The sequence below is a fragment of the Argentina anserina genome, chromosome 1 (assembly GCF_933775445.1).
Source record: "Argentina anserina chromosome 1, drPotAnse1.1, whole genome shotgun sequence".
NCBI lineage: Eukaryota > Viridiplantae > Streptophyta > Magnoliopsida > Rosales > Rosaceae > Argentina > Argentina anserina.
In genome coordinates this window covers 21,574,832-21,597,371 of record NC_065872.1, presented here as the reverse complement: position 1 = coordinate 21,597,371, position 22,540 = coordinate 21,574,832, and the positions used below count along the sequence as shown (strand labels likewise).

The following is a 22,540-nucleotide window of genomic DNA, read 5'->3' as shown; positions in this document are numbered from 1 at the left end:
AAGAAGGTGGGATTTGTCCCGTCCCGTCCCAACCGGGATTAATCCCGAGTGGGATGCATTCTTAAAAACCCTCGTCCCGTCCCGATCCCGTCCCGATTCAAAAGAGTGGGACGGGACGTGGGATGAGCCTCATCCCGTCCCATCCGGTCAGGTGCCCACCCCTAATTAGTTATCATAGAGTTTGTTTTATCAATATTTAAACATCCTTAAAGGCTTAACCTGGGAAAATGGGCGGGTCAGGGTGGTCTAGCAGGTGGCGGTCTTAGCGGGGTCAACGGGTCAAACCCGTTGGGTTCGCGGGTTACCCGGGTGAACCTACCATGACCCATTAAGTTTTTTTTTTTTTTTTTTTGTTAATTTTTATATACATCATTTTTCTGTTTCTTTTAAAAAATAATAATAATTTTTAAGGTTTTACAATTGAATTCTTTTCAACATTTTATAATCAAAATTTACATATTTTCTTCGAGATATGCATCGGTTATCTCCCTCAAGATATTTTTGAAGCTCATTTATTACATTACATTCTAAAAGGACTTAAAGCTGATTTTAGGAAGAAACAACAAATTCAACAGCAATGTCCAACAGATCATGAATGCACATGCCAAAGGAACTTAAAAGCATAAATGTCGATTTGCACCCCAAACTTGGCTGAAATTGTTAATTTGCACCAAGAACTTGCATTTGAGTCAATTTACCTCCCAAACTTGGTAAAAATTGCCGATTTACACCCCGAACTTGTATTTGAGTCAATTTACCTCCTAAACTTGGTAAAAATTGCCGATTTGCACCCCATCCGTTAAACTTAACTGTTTCTATCCAATTTTGCGTCACATGTCATGCATTTAAGGGGTAATATTGTCATTATATATTTACTCATATTGAATAATGAAATAAATTAATAAAATTACTTAAGAGGAACACTTGCTACAATGTTTGTTTTTTTCGAAACATGTTATTGATTTATATATTTATTATTTTATGTGATATGGTATGTTAAAAGATATTAGAAAAAATATAAATAAATAAATACATTGAAAATTAAAAATAAATGTGTGTTCCGAGAGAATTACTATTCTACCATTGTGTGTGTCTTAGCCTTATTAAGTTTCCTATTAGAGATAGATTCGCATCTCTGTAATAGATTAGGGACTCCGAATCCTATGGGATTGTGGTTATGTAATGCCTATATATTGGCCTCATTATCAATCAATAAACGGTTACGTTCTGTTCTATTACGTTGTTATTATTCTCGTTTTGTTCATCCTCCAACAATGTGTACATATAAAAATGTATTTATACACAACACACTATATTTGAATGGGTGGGTATATTGAATATATAATTCAAAGTAGGGTTAAGTAGGTAGAAAAAAAGATGTAAATAAATAATTTGATTAACAAAATAATCCTCATTTTAAAGAATATTTTTATTTGTTTTTAAGAAAAATATAAATAGAAAATGACAACATTACCCCTCATGTGTATGACATGTGCGCAAAATTGGATAAATACAGTTAAATTTAACGGATGTGGTGCAAATCGGCAATTTTTACCAAATTTAGGAGGTAAATTGACTTAAATACAAATTCGGAGTGTAAATCGGCAATTTTTACCAAGTTTAGGAGGTAAATTGACTCAAATGCAAGTTCAGGGTGCAAATTGACAATTTCAGCCAAGTTTGAGGTGCAATCGGCATTTATGCCAACTTAAAATAAGTCTAATGTCAAACTATTACCAACCTTAGTGGTAACGAGCGGGTTGTAAGGGTTGGCAGTCACAACGGGGTCAACCGCTATGACTCGTTAAGGTAGTGGGTCATACCGGGTTAAGCCTATTAAGTTTATGGGTTACACATAGAACTCGTTAGGACTCGCTAAAATTACAAAAAAATGTTTTTCATTTTTATAGAAGCTTACCATAAGAGATCACAACCACTTCCCTCTTTAATATGGACTCTCTCTCTCTCCCTCTCTCTCTCTCTAATAAGAGATCACAACAATGATATATACGACCTGAACCTTGTACCCTTCCTTACTGTTTTACCTTTAATTTTTACTCGTAACGAGAGTCATTCTAAGTGTCACGGTTCTAAAAGTTGACTTTCGATGCGTAAATTTTTCAACAGAACTTCGTTCACGAAAGTTGTGGAGCTCAACGATACGAGTTCATAGACATGCGGCACACTTCAAATCATTATCGTATGTAAAGATTGTTTGCATCAAAGTTTAGGCAACATAATTGGATTTAAGTATTCGCAAGGGCAAAAAGGGTAATTCACAGTCACCATATTTTTTTCTCTCCTCCCACTCAACCGCACCCGATTATTCTTCTTTTTCCTCTTTTCTCTCTCTCCCCGACGCTCTCTCCTCCTCTATGAAACCTAAAAACCAGCGAGCTTATCTATCGCCTACTGCCGCCATTCAGCTGAACTGGGTTGGCACACCACCACCAAATTATTCCTCTCACCTTCCTCTACAAAATCCACCAATTTCTTGTGAGACTCAAGCACGATTTCCATCGAATTGGAAAAGAGGTAGATCGAGATTTCCAAGCTCACCGGCAAGGAATCGAAGCTTCAGCGAGCTTCCTTGACAACGACTTGGTGAGCCCAGTCCATCTCTCATTTTCTAGATTTTTCTGTTCATGATTTACTGAAATTAGAGCTTAACCTCTTTCTTCCTCTTTTTATGTTTTCCTGTATCGTGAAACCACCACCTCGGTGACCTTCATGGTTCCCGCATTGAACGAGTTCTTGAGCTGCAGTAACTTGGGAGAGTAGCAGCAGCTTGGTTGGAAGAGGAGCATTAGCCTCGGCTCTGCGTTTTCAACTTGTGGAGAGTTGATGCTACGACGTAGTACCAGCTGGAGTTGCAACAACAACATTTCTCTAGAATTGGGCATCAGCAGGCTTAAGCCTCAAACTGTGAGCGGACTTTTGTTTTAAATTGATACATGCATGATTACTGAATTATTTATTTTTCTTGGAATTATAATTTTGATTTACGAATAATTATTTAGTTAGTTATTCAGAAATGGGATTTCCGAAAACTATGATTTGTTGAGAAATTACTGAAAATGGGATTTTTAGGAAAGTATATGATTCTAATTATTTATTTGCTTAATTTGAGATATATTTTATTTATTTATTTTATACAGTTGCGAACCGTATTTATTGATTACATTTTAACTAGTGGAGCTAGTCCATTTTCTATAATTATTCTTATTTATTTTATTGTGACTAGCGGGCCTAATTCACCTATTATATTTGGAAGCCATACATTTTGAGATCACTGATTATGCTAGCACACTATATCACCTTATGGTGACCCTTTTCGCCTGGGAGGTGATGTGACATAGTCGGCAATGTCACGATAGTCTGATACCCTCTCCGTTAATGTGACGTGATAGTGTTAAGAGTCTGAGATTATATATTTTTTCCGGTGGGGGGGGGGGAGTGGGCATACTATATGGCTCATTAATTATTTGATATTATATCCTAACTAGTGGGGCTAGTCCATTTTTATACAAATCAATATATTATTTTGACAAGTAAGGCTAGTCCATCTTCTTTTTGATATATTACTTTGACTAGCGAGGACTAGTCCATTTATATTTAAATTTTATTGTTATTAAAGATTTTAATAACCTTGCATTGTTTTTATTATTGATGGAAATGGGAAAGTATATTAATATATTTATTTTATTCAATATTTGTTTTTCGTCCACTCACTCTAAAGTGTTTTGTTTTAAATACTTTCCTCTGGGCCCTTCAGTTTCAATCGCCCAATTTGCAGGGAAAGCCAAAGAAGGTTAAAGGTACCTGAAGCTGAGGCATAGTCAATCAAGCCGCTTTCGCTAAGTAGGTTGTGATTTGTAGTCATTTTTTTGATACTTTGTGGGATAAAATAAATCGATAGAATAATAGGCCCCTTTGAAAATTGTTAGTGGTGGAGTTGGTAGATGAATTGGGAGCACAGAGGCTCTAGGTGTTGAGGTTGGTATTGAGTTTATAGAAGTGTCGTTTTGTGCAGGTGTGGTTGGCCACTTTCAAAAGAGACTATGCCGAAATTTTTGGTATATCTCCTTGAATAGTGGTTCCCGCACGACTTACTCCATGTATTGGGGTAAGAAGCAAATTTTTCGCCCACCCGTATCATGCCCACCACATGCCTACCACGCTAAGTAAATGCCAAGTGCTTTTTTTCTCAACAAATTTATAACTATAGTATTATAAAAGACATTTGACATTTATTTATAGTGGTGGGCATGGGATAAGCGACAAATTTGCTTCTATTAGGGTAATATTTGGGGCAGATCGTGTCAAACCACTACTCTAATTCAAATGAAGAGGGAAACCTTTATTTTGGTTTTGATACATATAAATTTCTGCATGCTCACAACGTCGAGATGTGATCGAATCATGAGCTTTGCCGAAAGACAAAGGGGTTTCCAATGACTTCCCAAAGGCCATTAAGCATGAACGTGGTGGAGGTAATAAAGGCAGTTGTGCTTAGATACCAGTGGTGGAGGGTGATCGAGAAACGCTCACTGTTATTGAAACTCGATGCATAACATATATATTAAATTAAAAGAAATAAAAAGTTTCTTATTATGGTTTTCTCTTAATTAAAAAAATCATTAAGTGCATGTTTCTCTTAGTGGGTTCCAATGGGCCCTATTGGACAACCCATGTCTGTATGCTAACTAATTAGGTTGTTACCGGATTCATAACCCGTTGGTATGAAGCTTTAACAGAGCGGAAATGGATGGGTCTTAGTGGGTGGTTAGCGGGTAGCAGGTTAAATTGTTGCCATGGCCTATGGGCGAGTGCGGGCTCATGCACCCACTAAGTTTTGTGTATAGCTTAGAAAATTGGTGATCTAATAGTTATTATATTAATTTTTAGCCTAAACATCAGCATATAATGCACCCATTACAACTTAGAATCAAGATGATATGACATTAGGCCCCATAGAACTAAATCTCATCGGTCTGCCAATGGGTGTAGATGACCTATCTTATCATTATTTAATCAAATAAGAGTTTTCTCTTATTTTCTAGTGGATTCCAAATTCCCTAGGGTTCTTTGCTTGAGATCCCTTGATCATCATTCAGGTTTATCACTTGTACTTCCTAATGTGTCAGTAACTAGAAGTTATTCAACTGCATTTTTATATATAGCAAGAGTTGCTGGTTCCATACCTAAAAGGAGTTGCATGTAAATCATGATTTAAAACACCGGTGGGAACCCTTGTAAGAACAATATTGGACTCAACCTTATCTATTGGGAATTTATTGACTTAACTGCTATTTCATTAAACCAATTGACTTGGAGTGGATGAGTTTAACTAGGATTGTAGTAGCTCGTAGAGATTATATCTCTCTACAAGATCAGAGGACTTTAGCCAATTCATTATTTGATTAATATACATGTATAAAGATAAGTCTAATCTCATAAACTGTTAATATTACAGCTGATCTAGGACTCCTAATGGGGTGAGCAGGGCCGGTCCGTCATATTTGGAGGCCTTGTGTGAAATATCAAATGTGCCCCCTTATGTGCTCCTGAAAAAAAATGATACACTAAAACTAGAAGCATAATATCACAAATAGACATCTATATAAGCAGACCAACAATTAAGATCACAACAACAAAAATATTGAAGACCGAAAGCAAATTTTTTGTAAAAGAATAATAGATTGACTTCAAAAGAAAATGCTCTGTAAGCATGTTACATTGATTTTAAAAGGAATGACCAAAAGTCATCTCAGCTGCTCTATTAAAAAGGCACACCAAGTACTACAATACTATTAGAACTTTACCAAGATGAAATAGCCAATGCAATACTATTTTATGAATACTGATCTTCTAGCACTCTTAGATGCAAAATCATCCATTAATCTATCACACTTTAAAACAGAATATATTCAAACAAAGTTTAATTATCAATTCAATCTAATACAAATTTAACAGTAATTTCCCATATCACATTAAATTCAACTCCCCTATCACACATTTTCATTTTTCAAGACAAACATCAACATCAAAATTCAATCTAATACAATTGGTGGTTCAATCAATTCAGTTTGAAAAAAAGTTAAAAAAAGCACTTAATTCGGACTAACTAACTAACATACCTTGGAGACTTGGAGCTTGCCGGCTTCGACCCAAATTCTCAAAAGGCCAGAAATTAGCCGATCTCGTCGTTCCAATGATGCTTGATTGCTTGTCAAGGTCGAAGTCTTGGAGAGGCAGGAGAGTGGGAGAGGAGAGGAGAGGATAAGAAAGACCAGAGAAAGGGAGAGGACGACTGGTCTCATTGTCTCAGTGGTCTAGACAAGCTACTGAGCTAGGTGACTCGGATAAGGGGAGTCACTGAGTCAGGGGACTGGCCAACTTTGTGTTTGTGAGGGAAGTGAAGAAGTCATTGACTTGAATGAGGGTACATTATGAGTTTATGACTTATGAAAGTTTAGGAAAATTAGCAAAAAAAAAAAAGGTAAGAGGTTTCGAATCAAGGATAAGGGGATTCCACACACACATCCAAGACACAAACCAACTTAACTAGTTGTTACATATTAATACAAATTTTTATTTTAATCTTCCAAATTTTTTGACCCTGTGCCGCTGCACACTTGTCACAGCAGACGGGCTAGACCTGCCGGGTGAGTCTCTCATTCAGAATTGGAGATAAAGTTCTTATACTCGACACCTCTTGTTCCGAGCATTAAGTTACCTTCTTATTATGTTGCTTGGTGTTGAGGCATAAAAGACCTTCTCTCTATTATTAATTATTCTACTTAGTATGCAGTTGTTCTATTTCAACATGTTTGAATCTGTTGAAGAATGTGAAAGGAAAGGTATGGAGTTAGGTACGATGTTCTTCTAAGAATACTATCTTTTGTATTCATATGCATATGTGTTTATGATTCTTGTGGAATGATAATTTATTCATTTTGTTTGATGCATTTCATACCTTTCAACCCTGATATGTATGGAACTCACTAGAATGTCAATGTTTTGTGTTGACGTCTAGTCGTTTATTATTACTCTATACTTTTGTTTACAATGATTGATGGAAGTTTCTTTCAAAATCAATTTATTAAAAAATTACTAGTAGTTTGTTATTTATTAAAGTATAATACTGATTAACTAGCTGAATGAAAACGCATATATAACATGCAACTGCATCATTTTCTCTTAAGACAATCACAAAGCTTTCAAATGGAGACACATTGACTCAATGATAAATCAAAAAGGTATCAACAAAGATGAGACCAAATCTGAGCTAATCAATATAGTTCAGGACATGCTAGTCTATGTTGGCATATGCACAGCAGCACAGCGCAAACTCAATCCTTAATAACGGCCGTCTAGTCTGTGTGTCTGATTATGCTCTTACAGAAATGCCTAATTGTAACAATGCACACGCTCTCTGATGAGTAGATCATGATTAAGAAACACCTAATTAACAGTAATCCCATTATAACCAGCTGTAATACCGTTAGTTAGATTATAATAATCCTCTTCTTCTTCGTTTTCTTGTTAATGTTAGTATATTGGATCTGATAGGATCCAGTCAGACAAGTCATGCTGGCTTTGACGTGGCTACTCGCTAATTACTATAATAGTGGTAAAAGATGGATCAGCAGCACGCAACAATTATTTATATTCCTCGTAATGTATCTGTGGGAGCCTCATGGTCATCAGTCCCTCTATGTCAGTCAAACTTTGTAGACAACTCTGCAGCTAACTCATATAATAACACAAAACGAGTGATGCAATCTAGAAGAAAAACGAGCGCGTGACTTAAATTGTTGTTGAATGGTCACGTTAAAAGAGTTTAATATTCAGAGAAATGCTATTATAATGGCTTCTTCTAGCTAACGCAAATGCTTTCGACATTAAAAAATGCAATAGTGTGATTAGTGTCTGTGTATATATATCAGACTAGCTCTACCTCCATTCTCAACAGAATCACAGTTCACATACGTTATTAGTCTTTGTCTGATTAAACAGATCAGAATCATCCAACATCTATATATTGTTCCATATATAGGTTCCCATATATACTACTACAAATCCCTTCATTCTTCTCGTACTAATTTGTTTGTTGAAGCTAGCTAGCAATGGAGAACATGTTAGGTCTGTTGAGGATTCATATCCAAAGAGGAGTGAACCTTGCAGTCAGAGACATGAGAAGCAGTGACCCTTATCTTATTGTCAAAATGGGCAAGCAGGTATTTTCATTTCCTTGTCTTCTCTTTTTCTATATCTGGGTTTGAGAATTCCTGAAACTTTGGCTGCAACAAATTAATGATCGAACCTCCACAAAATCGTGCAAGACTATATGAATCTTATTTATCTCTTCAACCAACCAAGTAACCGATCACTGATACCGTGAACTCTATTATTCTGTGTTTAACTGTTGATCAGGCCTTTGGATTGTTTCTCCCTAACGTAGATTGGATTAGTATTATCACTATTTTGTGTTCTTCTTCTCATTTGATCCTAATTTCTGTTTTTTACTTTCGCCCTTGACCTTTTCATGAGCCTGACATGGAGGTCAATCGAAAATATGTCGACCTAATAGTAATTATAAGAATTGAAAACATTAATATCAGTCTTAGTGAAATTCTAAGCTTTTTTTAATTCTCGTCTTGTTGCTTTTAACTCATAGCTAACTTACTGGATTCCTTTGTAATGCAGAAGCTAAAGACTCGTGTGGTGAAGAAGAGCGTGAATCCTGAGTGGAATGAACAACTGACTCTCTCCATTGCTGATCCAAATCTTCCAATCCTGGTCTCTGTATATGACAAGGATACGTTTAGTTTTGATGACCCCATGGGAGATGCAGAGTTTGAGATCAGTCCATTTGTTAAAGCCTTGAAGGGGGGTGGTTTACACGGCCTCCAAGATGGAGCCATAATTACTAAAGTGCAGGCAAACAAGCAAAACTGTCTTGCCGAAGAGAGCTCCATTCTCTACTCCAAAGGCAAACTTGTGCAGAACATGGTTCTTAGACTCAGAAATGTCGAGTGTGGGGAAGTGGAACTTCAATTGCAGTGGATTGACCTACCTAGTTCCAAGCGTCTATAAGCACTGATCGATCTCACTGTAATTTTCTGGTTGTCCGATCTAGAGGAGTCATTGATGTTATCCCTCCATGTATTGTACGTTATCATTTTCCATCAACAAATAGGATGTGAGAATCTAATAAACTACAAACTGTATCTAGCTGACACCCCCTTTATTTATTTTTATTTTTTATGGAAGCAGATTCAGAATCAGGTACTATTAAAATATCTACAACTCACTCACTAGTCACTGCTAAATGAAATGGATAAATTCCAACAACAATGAATCACAGTGGTGTGTAGATAATACGGTGGCGCGCACCTTAAATAGTTATGATATAGTGCCTCCTCATACCATTACAAACTTGAGTTGCGGTATAGTTTCTTTACATACAATGAGCTGTTATTAGTGCCGAATCTTTCTGCTCTGAACTCTACATCAAATTTGTGCTCATTTAAGGTGGGAAGAAGAGTATATATGGTAAGTGATAACTATGCAAAACAGAAATTCCAATGGATACGGCACTTTTACAAACAACATTACGCAGCTAATTTAGAATACAATGAGTCGGAAGCATCAAGCATCAAGCAAATCACGAGATGTAATTTTCAGAGTATCAAACTTCAGCTTTCAATTTGCAATGCAAACGAACAAACTACACCTGAAAGGAGTCAAGCATGGCTTTTAGAATTTTTTGAGATGCTTGCCACTGTTTGTCAGTTGCGCTGACCACAAACAAGACAACAGTGTTTCCCTTAGCTGTGGCCTTTGCAATATTGTGGGAACCTGTCAGAGCAAATGGGGTCTCCAGCACATAGTTGTAGTACTGCAACACATAATTGCATTTGCATCATAGAGCAAAGAAATACATGAGCATCTTACATTAACGAAAAAGAAAATGCAACTTGTATCACGGTCGGAACTGATACAGACAGTAAGATCGCCTCGTTTTTCAACTTTGGTCTCAAGGAGCTCATCTGGATCATAGGTGTTCCCAGTTACAAAAGGTCCAAGTGAAGCGATTAGCTTCTCAGGGTTGCCAATATCTTCAATGGATGCATTAGGTTTGTTGGTCAGGCGTATTAAACGTGAAGCCACAACCTGAAGCTTTCCTTGTTTTTCATCTTCAAATTTCACCTCCACCCATGGCTCTGCACATTTTGGCTGGCAGTAGTTACCAGATAATATGTTGGCTACACGTGTCTGTTTCCATGTTGGAGGCAGGATGAACTGGTAAGGCTGCACGTTTCCTGCAAATTAAACAACTTAGTATCGAATATATATCATCAGTTAAGTATATTACTGTATATTTGTGCCATTCAAAAGAACAAAATTAACTTGTAAAAAGGAAATGAATGCTGTATCTCAGCAATCTGAAAGAATTTTAAAAAAAAAACATGGATAAAATGAATGCTAGACATTTCATTCCTTATGAGTATATGATTGCATGTTAGCGCATCAGTCAATGATTTTCTAGTATTCTGCTATTTCTTTAATTTAAAAGTTATGCAGGTAAGGTTCTGCATATATGCGTAACCGAATTGAATAGTTCAAGTTACCAACCATGACATAGGGATGGGGAATCCTAAACCCTGGCGACTACTAATGAAGAATTCTGGTTCCAATGAAAGTAAGCAACCTCAAGTTACTGAGAGATTCATGTTAGTTTGTCACGAAAAACAAAACAGAAAGAATACAAGATAAAGGATATATATGTCCTTCACATTTGTAGCCTTATAGGTAAATTCAGATATATGTAATATGCAGAAAGATCAATCGCAACTGCAAATCTGCAAATTTATACTAGAAAAAACACTGAAGAGAAAAAAAAATGAAAATGCAAACAGAGCTCATGTGAGTGATGTGACTACCAACACAAAATTTCCCATGGAAGCCAAACATATTCCCACCCCAGCTTTAAGAATCTAGAGCTTTATAAGTATACCAAATCCCAAATGCAAAGGAACTAGCTAGCTAATTTGGAAATGTAGACATACTGCACTTGGCCCTCTCGTTTTCTTCCACTCAAATTATCCCTGAAAATTATCCTCATCCTGTACCTTCCAATATTCCATTGCACTTGTTTATCCTATTTAGAAGTCAGTCGATCAATTCCATTTTTCCTGGTTTCTCCGAGTGTAGTTTATATCGAATTCATCCAAGCTAAACTTCCTTTCGCCGGAATATCAACTGCAGAAAACCTCTCCTTCATTGATATAGAAATAGGTGCGCACATTGCTACTTAAGGATTGACTGTTCCCTGATCACTGATTAAGATTACAAACTCATGAATCAAATGCACTAGAGGCTTTGAGTCTCATAAAAAATTAGCCGACTTCCCAGTAATCAATTATTAGTACCATCATCTCTTATTTTTCCCAAGATACAGACATTTTCAAGATGTTCTTAAACAAATGTACAATGGGGTTTTCCGGAATCAGAAAGCAGAGAAAAAAAATGAATCTTTACTTACCAAGTACCAATTCCGATGTCAAAATCTTGGTTAGATTGCATAAGTTAAACATTCAAAGTAACAAGTAGTAGTAGGAGGTACCTGCGCGAAGAGCGGGAGTGTCTTTAGCAGAGGCTTTGAAGACAACAAATGAAGGGTCGGAAGTAGAGGGCGGGAGATAGGAGCCCACAACGACCTCCCTCGCTTCAGTAGGCAGCAGAGGCTCCATTGCAATAGCCGGAACCATACTCAAACCCAGCAGCAACTCTCTTCTGTTAACCATCACACTCTGCTGCCGACTCTCCACTAATGTGGGAACTAGAGACTCTTGCTGTTTTGAAATGGACTGACCCGAACACAACTTGTATCTTGAACTGGGGTCCATGATCATGGTCGCCATTAATGTAAATTCGAAGTTGGGACTTAGAGATGAAGGAGAGAGGTAGAAAGAGTGACTGACTGGGATTATATCAAAGTCACTCTTATCCGGCCATGTCATATCGTGAGACTTGTAATTCACGTCGAGCCACGTCCATGTCTCCCTCCCAGGATTTGGATTTGCATCTAAATGACTGCCGTTTTAATCGAGCAACTTTATGAGTATTATGACTATAATCTATTTGTTTAAGTTTAATGGGCACGGTTTATTTGTTTAGAACTCGGATTCTCTACTAGAACTTTTGTGTTAGATTTGTTTCGATTATTGAAACCATTGGATTGAGTAAAGCGGTTATATAGAATTCAAGCAAATCTAAGCACAAAAAAAAAATCCAAATAGGGAAGCCAAATTCATAATTCAAGGATCCGGATTCTCTACTTGGACTTTTGTGTTTGAATCTGCGTGGATCTTTGAAACCATTGGATTGAGTAAAAAATCATAACCGTAGAAGTATATGCTCCCATTTTGGGTGCGTTGGACCAACTTTTAACCTGGGTTAGTACACTTTCATCTGTATTAGTCCTTGATCATGGGATCCACTATACACTAACAAGACCTTATTTTAGGATAAATTACTATTTTACATTTATGAATTTTATATATTGATATACAATTATTGTAGATGACACAGACATGTGCTTTGAATGTGAGCTCCCTGTCTCCAATTATTCCAAACTAAACTATGAGTTGACAAAATCAATGTTGGCCAAGCTAGGTAGGTTTCACATAAGATCCATGACTAATCCAAACCAATTCCTTATTGGTAGATGGTGTTTTCGGTTTAAATAATGATCTAACCTATGTTGTTAGTTCATTGATGCATTTGCTCTAACGGTAACCGAAAATGCGGTTAACAAGGAATGTGTAGAATGTAAGAGTGCAACATGAATCGGAACACCTTTGTGGACTACATAAAAATAAAACTGGGTGAATTCACCCAAAATAAATAAACAATCTCAATGCCGCAAATCGTAGAGTGAAACACCACAAGTAGCCAAGTAAGAGCATCTCCAGCAATGAGTGCTAAAGTTCTTGTTAAATTTAGTTGAAAGTTAAATTTAGCAATTCCTCACAAGAGCTCTCATCCAACCAGGATTGCTAAATGTATTGCTAAAAATATGAATGTTGAAAAAAATTGACTTAAGTTAAATATAGAAGAGAGAATTATTGACAAATTTGTCAATTTGGTATAAAGTTGCTAGATTTAATATTTTTGTTAGAATAGGGTCCATGGATTGCTACAAATATTTTTGTTAAAGTTGCTAGATTTAATTTTTTTGTGTTGTATGAGAATTACTCTCCATAATTTTCTGGTATATCATGTCTTAATTAGTATATGTTAGTCTATAAGAAAGAATACATAAACCCTAAATCTACGGGATACTCAATGTAATGTCTATATAAAGGTCCCCCTTATCAATGAATAAATATGATGTTTCTCCATATTTGATGTGTATTACATTCGTCTGTAACATGTTATCAACACGTACTTCTACCCTGTGCTTGATAGCCAAGAACCATAATTTCTGAAATAAAATTCCTTCTAACATGAAATAAATTCGGCAAAAGATGACTGAAAAAAATTCCTCCTGTCATGAAAAACAAATAAGTAAATTCGACAAAAGAAGATGAAAAAATCACAAAAAGAAAATAAAAACAAACCATAAATCATTTGAACTGGGCACCCAGAAATTTGATATGGGCATCCCAGCCTTCCTCCGACCTGCAGCGGTCGACCAGTGCCGACATCCCGGCCATGCCTTGATTTGCGCGTCCCCCTATGAGCAAATCCGGCCACCCCATCGTCAACCTCCGTGCACTGTTGTCTCAGCCCTCAAGACCCAAATCTCGATGTCTAGCATCGACAATGCCCATCCCGAATTCTGGCACAGCCTTGGTCACTATCTTCCTCCAACGAAGACCCAACGGTGGGCCGGATATTTAAGCTCAACGATGATTCCATGGAGATCTTCTCCATCGCCGACCCAGTGCTGCTGCACATGCTTCGGACCCGGATTATAGGGTCCGACCCGGTCGTCATTCTCCGGCTTGACCCGACTTAGTTGAAGAGATTTTTACATCTTCTAGTAAATCAGTAAATTGGTAAATGAGGAATGGTAATTTTCCCCCGGTAAAAAGTTTTTTTATCCCACTGTTACTTCATTTATTCTATTGATTTTACTGTTTTATTTATGTGATGAATTCAAGCTAACCATATGATTTTCATTTTGGTGAAATTTGCATACGACGATATGAAATCAAATGGCGAGAGTTACTTCGTGACATACAATCGTGAATTCAAACATGATCGTTGAATTAAGCAAGAGCAACTTATACGTTGTTTATTTGGCAAACAACCAAGTATGTTTTATTTAACATTGCTGCTTTCATGCCAATTTAAATTTCTTCTGAATTTTGTCTTTCAACATCCCTTTCTTTTTCAACCCGATTATTTCGCTTCTCGGTGTGGTATACAGGGATATGATTCCACTAGTACCGAGTATTAGGAGCAACTAAGAGTGCCGCTATTATCATCCGTAGCCGTTGTCTGTAGCTACAAGTTTCAAAAAAATGGGACAAACATTGGTTTGCGATGGAAATTGTCGCTTATACCACCGGTTTGTGACTACAATTTTCACTTATACCATTGTGACAAAATTTGTCACGGTTTATTGAATTGAGTTACCATACTTTTGGACTTGACTTACAATTCAGTACTCGGAAGTTGTATTAGATATTGAACTAATGAATATTCTCTCTTGTTGACCGCAACATGTGCCTAAAATTTGGCATTTTCATGTTGGATGTGTTTATGCGCCTAGTCCAGATTAATTTCTTTTGGTGCAACATCATTTTCATTGAAAAAAAACATTATGGTCAAAATATAAAAGAGCGAGATATGAGAAGTTCTTGAAACAAGACACTCAATTATATGAAAGAACATGAGAATATCTTCTCACTATGATGAATTTTTAAAGCAATTATACATTTTAGTTATAAAAATGAAAATAATGAAGCATAAATGCTTCGGTTAATAGTCTAAATGACTATAAATCCGTTTATTCTCAAGTTTAATGTGACTAATGTTACATCGTCAATATGTTAATGTCATATAACACATTATATATACTACATGACACTACCTACATATAGTATGTAATGCGTTATATGGCATTAACATATTGACTATGTAACACTATGTAACATATTGACAATGCTTGTTGTAGCATATTTATGCCTCGTTGGCATGATGAAGCCTTGATTGATGTCTTGTTATGACATGTTTCCACCTTGTTTTGGTGATGATTTGTAGTGTTACACGCCATGTAATGCAATCTATATTTCATCGTTCTAAAATATGGTGATGTTTTCACAAAATTCAAATTGAACTAAAGCTCGTACAAGATTAGGGGAGTGGTAAACTATAACAGGTTCGCGAGTTACGGCCTTAGTAGTATCGCCAAGATATTCTGTCCGCCGCCCGGTTTTACCCCTAATGGCATAAAAAATTGGCCGAGCTCTTGTCTTGGCTCACCTAGGCATCCTGCAGCCCCTACAAATCCCCCCGCAGCCCCCCTCCGAGGCCCCCAGAAGACCCCCTGCAGGCCCCCCGCACGGCCTCCTCACGAACTCCTAGTCTTTTTTGCTATATTTTTGTTGACGCTGGCAACCAGTTTTTGGTATGCCTAGGCAACACCGATCCTTGTATTTGAATCTATGGTATATATGCATGATATTTGCATGTCAAAATCACTCGTGAATGACGTTTGAGAGTCTAAAACCTTAAGTAACGTTAAGCGGCCGTTTAGGACTATATCAGTGCACTTGCCGAGCTTTATATTGTGATATTTATATGTCTTGACCTAAGACTATTTGTCTATATATTCTTGTTTTTGAATATGTTCAAGAGACTTAAAGTGCATAGCTAGAAGAACTTAAAGCTACTAATGAAATTTTTAATCAATTGTGACTACGATGACTAGATCATCAGAAAAGAATCAAAGAGTGGTTTAGTGCTCAAGTTTATATGCCTTATGGCATTATGATTCAAGTCACATGCTTTTATGTATCATGAGAACAATTAAACCTAAGAATTGGTTTTGTCATATTAGTTGTCTACATTTTTGAATTAACAACGAAACCATAAATTAAATTGGTGAGACGATAAGCTACTTGAAGACAATATTTTTGCCAACATTATCACTCGAAAACTCACTGTGAAAGAATTCTTATGTATCGCTTCTAATGATGTAGCGCATCCCATGAGCCGAAATAGTGTGAATTGTATTTTTTCACGATACTATGATTTGGAATAATGAATCGATGACTCGCATAGGCTATTCTTTTTAGCAAATAAGTTAAACGGATCAATAAAATTCCTCCGAAGTAATGGAGATGTAATCTATATGTTAACAAGTGCATAAGCCCCCTTTATGATCCTTTATTGACTATGCTCAATCTCCAAACCTATTCTTTAGTAAAGTTTAAGAGTGGCATACACCCTCCTATGGTAAAGAGAATGTGACATAAGATGGAAGCTGAAATTGACTTATCATGATTCACTTTAAGGATACAATGAATTATGGTGATACATATATCATGGTTAAACTCAAACCATAACACTTAGATGTTATGGAACACCCAAAACACTGACAAAAGTTGAAAAAACCTAAAATTTCAGGATTTACATATTGCAGACTTGTCATTGTGAGGACCGGTTCACCTACTTTTAGGTGGGCTATTGAGGTGCTACTTAGGCCACTGATTTCTAACATTCAAGACTACCTACTCACAAAATTGAGCTCATTTGGAGACCTGAAATATGGTGAACCGCTCGATACAAGTGGTCAGTGACCTCCGGCGAGTATTCTGGCCGGCTCGGTAATTTTCTGACCGGTTCCAGCAGTGAGACCGGTAGCATTGGATTCATATCACCCATGTTTACTTGCTCCTAAAATTTCATAACATTCGGGGTTCGGAAAGTCAGTGAACCATTCAAGGAAGTGTAAAACAGAGGTTCAGTATTGGCTGTTGATGTGCCTAGGCTTCCAACGAACTAACAATTCGAACCATAAGCTACGGCTTGTAGTGTGTCTTATTTTACGGTATCCATCTGTACTACCATTATTGATATTATGGTTGTAATGATTCGCATGTTAGTGTTTCAAGTCAAACAATATGCATGTTTGTTAACGGATTATGTTAATGGTTTGTCGTCCACATATTTTATGTGCCAAATTGCGCCTCCACAAGCGCATAATAATGGGTTATTTGATGTTGAATTTCTTCTTTGAATAAGACATGAACTTCCAATCTATGTTTGCTTGTATAAAGACCTTAACATGCGATCTCATTTAGTCACTTTTGATGAGGCAGTCTCCCCGTCGTTAGGGGGAGAGAAGAACAAGTTTGTTCAAGTTCAACGACTTGATTTTATCGTGGTTTGTCCCAATGTGCCTCATCATGTTCCTAATAGTCTTACAAATGGAATTGATAAGATTAGAGATACATGCTGTAACTATGCCTGTAAGGATTGATGTCTGACAAATGGACATGTAGTTACTCTTTGTTGGTGACGTGGTGACTCCACAAATGTGGTAGTTGGTGTCACTAGGCCGTGACTCTCACGTAAGTGTGGAGAGACCACTTGGTTCGATAATACTTGTTGAATGCGAGTTATGGCACAACTTGATCTATGATCAATGATACTCAATCGTCTGTTTTCTTGGATGATGGTTATCATTGGGGGACGCCTCAATGTCAATATTAATTCAAATGAGAGATCTCGAAGAATGACGATGTTGAATGAGTTTGATGTCGAACCATACATACTATGTTGAAGCAAAATTCCAACATTGTAGATTGGCCTACATGGAAAGTGTTATCCGGTTAGAATTGATGGTGATGATCGACCTACGTTGCCGCCACAGCCTCCTAGAAAGCCGTATGATCCAGTTTTAACAAAGTGATAAGTCATTTCTCAAGTAATGCCAACACCGCACCTGTAAATCATGTCGGTTATACCTTTGTTAGGCGTAGTGAGAAAGAGAAGAGTTTAGACTCACCTTATGGCGCAAAGCCTCTGACAAAACGCCTTGGAATCAAATATGTGACGGTTTGTTCTCATACTACCTTGTCAGTTAGATGGTTTCCAAAACAATTGAATTTGCAGCTTGTTGTCACATATCATTTCTGTTAGTACTAAGTTAAGAGATGTAGATTAACATCCTGAATTGATTGGTTTTAACCTAATTCAAGTGCCTCCAGACCACAGAGCGCGTTAACTTGATAAAAGTAGGGATATTAAAATGAAGTGTGATGGACTCTTGATAAACTAAGAGCCAAATGCTGCAATTCCGAAGCTCCTTGCTTAAAACTCAGGGCTCACCACCTTGACCATCCAATCAAATATTTTTGACAGGATAATGCAGGAGAACTCACTTCGAAGACTTTTTATTACATACCCGTAACCCCATGTTCATTCTGCATGAATGGATGAGCAGGAGCGATAATCAAGTAGTTAAAGCTTATAGCTAGGGCCCTCGTTACGCGTAAGTAATTTACCCATAACTGTCTGGGGATATGCAATATTGCATGCAGCTGTACCTTATGAATGAAAAGATCTTGTGAATCCTAGGTCTCGAAAGTGATGACCGTTATTGATGATGTTGTTCATCGAGTGGCTAAAGGCAATAAGGATGTTAAACTAATGCCTACAAGTATTCCATGATTCAGTCGAAGTTAGGAGAAGACGTGTTTCTGCCGTTTGAGCGATGATAAGTCTTAAGAGATGAAACTCCTAATATTCAAGTACAATATGTGTATGCACGTACTTGTTGTAATATACTTGACTCGACATCTCATTCGGTTTAAACTTGTAAGGCCAAGATGATGGCTAAATGTACCCACACATATGTCAATGCTTGATCACAGCACGTTATGACATCAAATCATATATCCCAACATAAAAGACACTTTAAAGAAGCGATGTCAGAATCTGCCCAGATTCATTGGTCAACTTCCATGGGACCTATAGGGTAGCTCAATTATTGGTAAATGGTGACTTTGATACCATTGGAACGTTCTATGTGTTTACTTTCCAGAGATACTAACTATTTGACCATATGTATTTTATTGAGTGAGTTATACCTGTTTTAGTAAAATAGGATGGATCTGTCCGGAACTTGCAGCTGAGTCAACTTCGACAGAGCTTTGTGATCATCTTAGAACAAACTAGGTTGTGAACCATATATCTTATATATTTTTAAAATAGTCGAAAAGCATGTTTAGACCTATTTATCAAATATCTGTCTACTTTCAAGTGAAGCATGTTGATTTGTGAATTGTTGTGAGTTTATTCGTATTATTTGACTAGTCATGGAACACGTGAATTTTTTGATTTGGTGTTGAAATAAAGATTTGGCACACGGAGATATAGGGCAAGATGCTATTAGGGCATCTCCAACCATAAACTCTATTTGGGGTGCTATTTTTATTTTAACACCCCTTATTTCACTATTCATATATGACTCATTTCTCCATCTCAACAATTAGGTGCTATATATACAATTATTGATTAAAATATGATTTTGAGTGTTATATGAAGGTGTTATGACATAGTTTAATTCATGCAGGCCTAATGTACTATTAAAGTGTTGGTCTTGGAAAATCACTAGATATAAGACTTAGTTTAGGTTCAAGTCTTATTAAACCAAAACCAGAACCCCTCAAAACAGGATGTTGGAGATGGAAAGTTCTATTTTAAGACCAAAACTAAAGTTTAGCACCATTGTTGGAGTTGCCCTTAGGTGTCCCTTGGAGTCATTAAATTGAAAGATAACTAATAAGAATGTATTGTGCGATATGGCATATTGTTTTGAACTGTGCGTATATGATATATTATTTTATAGCGTGAGTAAAATAACATGACTGTGTTGGCATATTACATTACGTACCCACTCACTGAGCGCGTAGTTTTGGTCATCCACCTATTCATACACTTTTTTGCAGAGAAGTGTAGAATCTGTTGATTCAAGAAGGGATTGGACGAGCCTAGAAACAATTTTTTTATTTTATTTACATTCTACTCTATAACATTTAACTCACACATCGGGACCGTCAGGTGTGGTAAAAGCCACCGACCATCTGGACCGGTGCGTGACGTGATGATGTAACCAACTCATTGTTATAAAGAACAATGTTATATTGCATATATAATTTTTAATAGGCTGAATTATAAATAATTATAAATCAGAAACGAAGAACACGAAAATAAATTCAACCAAAATACCAAACGATTGATGATGGAAGAACTAGTCGAGACGTGTGTGATACCACACTGTCCTTAAGACGTTTACGTCTCCTCTACCGGTGCAAGGATGCTTGGCGCTTGTCTCCCAGGATATAACGACTAAACGATTCTAGGAAGTTGCACTACTAACTAGAACCCTCAACGAACTCGAAAGGTACCTCTTTCTATCACCAGAGAAAAGCTAAGAATTTTGAGAGTGAGAGAGGATTGTGTTTCGAATGGGATGATTTTACAATGAAAGGATAATGGCTATTTATACTGTGAGGATTTGCAATCAGCAATTAATAAGATGGCTGCTATAGAAATTAAAAGATCATAACATATATGAGTTACATATGTTACAAACATTGATTTCAATTCTGTTATAACTCTCCATAACACACAATAACTCAATTGTTACAAAAGAAGAATTTGAACATTGAAGAGAATTTGAATAGTCAGAACCGAATTTTCGGAAATGCAAAAAGAATCCGCGTTCCGACCCTCAATTCGGTGTTGCATTCGTGTCCGCAGGTCGGACGGGCATACACGAGTTTCCCTTGTGACCTAGGATTTGCACCCCCCTGCGTGTGCGCAAGAGGGTATAAGAGGGCTTACACACTTTACAATCCATACACAATGGATTCTATATAAAGTCTTTTCAACACTTCTCTTTTCCAACGTGGGACAAATACATTTCCCTCATTCTAAGTAGCCATCTTTGAGTGACAATTTCTTATTCACCCACAAACCAAATTACACAAACAAACATATGATCTTGTAGCCCTCATTATGGAGAACTCAAATCTATGTTCATCTTTGATTAATTATAAGTTTAACTTAATTTAATTAATCAATTAAAATTTGGTTTTAAATGGTTTTTCCAACCATTTTCTAACACTCATAATCATCGTCATCCTTACTTAATCCAATGATTATACTGTGGTACCTTTTCGTATCACAGCTCTAGTTGCATCACAACCCCACGTAAGAGTAGTTGTAGCTAGCTCATATTCACCACGTACCGTCCGGAATTGTTGCACATAGTACTTCTTAATAGTGCAACATGAATAGCCACACAAATTGTCTTAAGGCATTTTTGAGTTGATGAATTTCTTATTAATTGTTGATTAGACATACTCTTAAATCACCTTTTTTCATCTCAACTGTTTATATTTTATGCTTATATGAATCAAATTACATTTAGATCATTATAATACTTCTTCAAATTTTTAACCAATTTAGTGATCGTTAATGTATCAAAGTAAATCAAATTAACAGACGACCCAAAACTGTTAAACACATATAATTCAAGGTAAATCACATTTATGAATGTCTCAGATATATATAAATTAAACATTTTGTACCATAGCATCATGTGACAATGTCTAGTGGTCATTTTTACCTGTTATATTTCGACATAATTGAACATATTTTTATTATTTGTGAAATGACTTTCATGAGTATTGATGATTTTAAACTAGGATTTTAAGTTTATAGTTTAGTGGTGTAAGGTTTAGAGTGTAGGGTATAAAATTTTAGAAAGAAACTAAAAATAGTTTTTAACAAAATAGATTAAATATAATTTTTCTAATTAAATCTTCCATGTCAAATTGTGATTGAAATGATAGACTCATTGAAAAATTTATCAAGATATAGTTATGAGATCGAAAAATGGGTGATGGGATCCTCAATTTGAAAAATAATTTAGTAGCAAGTCTCTGAGTATGCTCCCGAAAATTCTTCCCTTCACGGCAGTGAAGTCACACGGCGTGTTTCAAAGACAGGTGTCTACATCAGGGCCTTTAATGTGAGGCTTGTAAGGGAGCTTCTGTGAGCCGTCAGATTAGGCTAACATTGTCAACAGTCAACGTCACTTTGTAAGTGGGTAAAAAAAGAGAGGAAAAAGGTACCTTCCCCGACTCTCCAAGCTTAGCTCCGCGACGGGCCCTGATCGGCGCCAAAAATTTGAACGGGTTGGGTCGTTTTCGAGGGGCTTGGGCGTTTTTGGGTCGAGATTGCGAGATCATGATTAGGAGAGACCTACAAATTTGTCTTCATCTCTTGATCTTCTCCGCAGTAAGTTTTCATTGAATTCAATATGTAATGTTTTTTTCTTCTTGACGGGAATCTTAATTGCATCCCTATTGCTATTTTTTTTTTTTAACAATCCTTGTTCATAATTAACTGATTCTTGATTTTGGGTTTATGAGGTTGAGCTTCGAAATCTTGTTTATAATTAGATTTTGGATTGAGCTTGAGCTTTGAACATACAATT

General features: G+C 36.6%; 2 protein-coding genes across 2 annotated transcripts; one reads left to right on the top strand and one right to left on the bottom strand.

The window, feature by feature from the left end:
• Positions 1-7,981: 7,981 nt before the first annotated feature.
• LOC126791953 (protein C2-DOMAIN ABA-RELATED 5-like) lies at positions 7,982-9,208 on the top strand. The gene is made up of 2 exons (XM_050518459.1): positions 7,982-8,243; positions 8,713-9,208. Exons 1-2 carry the CDS (start codon positions 8,133-8,135, stop codon positions 9,100-9,102), a joined length of 501 nt encoding a protein of 166 aa, XP_050374416.1. The 5' UTR covers positions 7,982-8,132; the 3' UTR covers positions 9,103-9,208.
• A 465-nt stretch (positions 9,209-9,673) lies between these two features.
• On the bottom strand, positions 9,674-11,933 carry LOC126803905 (psbP domain-containing protein 6, chloroplastic). The gene is made up of 3 exons (XM_050531633.1): positions 11,636-11,933; positions 10,015-10,331; positions 9,674-9,907 (listed from the first exon to the last, which is right to left on the bottom strand). The coding sequence occupies exons 1-3, from the start codon at positions 11,931-11,933 to the stop codon at positions 9,737-9,739; spliced, it is 786 nt and encodes a 261-aa protein (XP_050387590.1). The 3' UTR covers positions 9,674-9,736.
• Positions 11,934-22,540: the final 10,607 nt, after the last annotated feature.

Coding starts and splice junctions, on each gene's coding strand:
- LOC126791953 (XM_050518459.1), top strand. CDS start 8,133: ATGGAGAACATGTTAGGTCTGTTGAGGATTCATATCCAAAGAGGAGTG. Junction 8,244..8,712: donor TTGTCAAAATGGGCAAGCAG/GTATTTTCATTT, acceptor TTTGTAATGCAG/AAGCTAAAGACTCGTGTGGT.
- LOC126803905 (XM_050531633.1), bottom strand. CDS start 11,933: ATGGCGACCATGATCATGGACCCCAGTTCAAGATACAAGTTGTGTTCG. Junction 10,332..11,635: donor CACTCCCGCTCTTCGCGCAG/GTACCTCCTACT, acceptor TTTAATTTGCAG/GAAACGTGCAGCCTTACCAG. Junction 9,908..10,014: donor AAAAACGAGGCGATCTTACT/GTCTGTATCAGT, acceptor TATGTGTTGCAG/TACTACAACTATGTGCTGGA.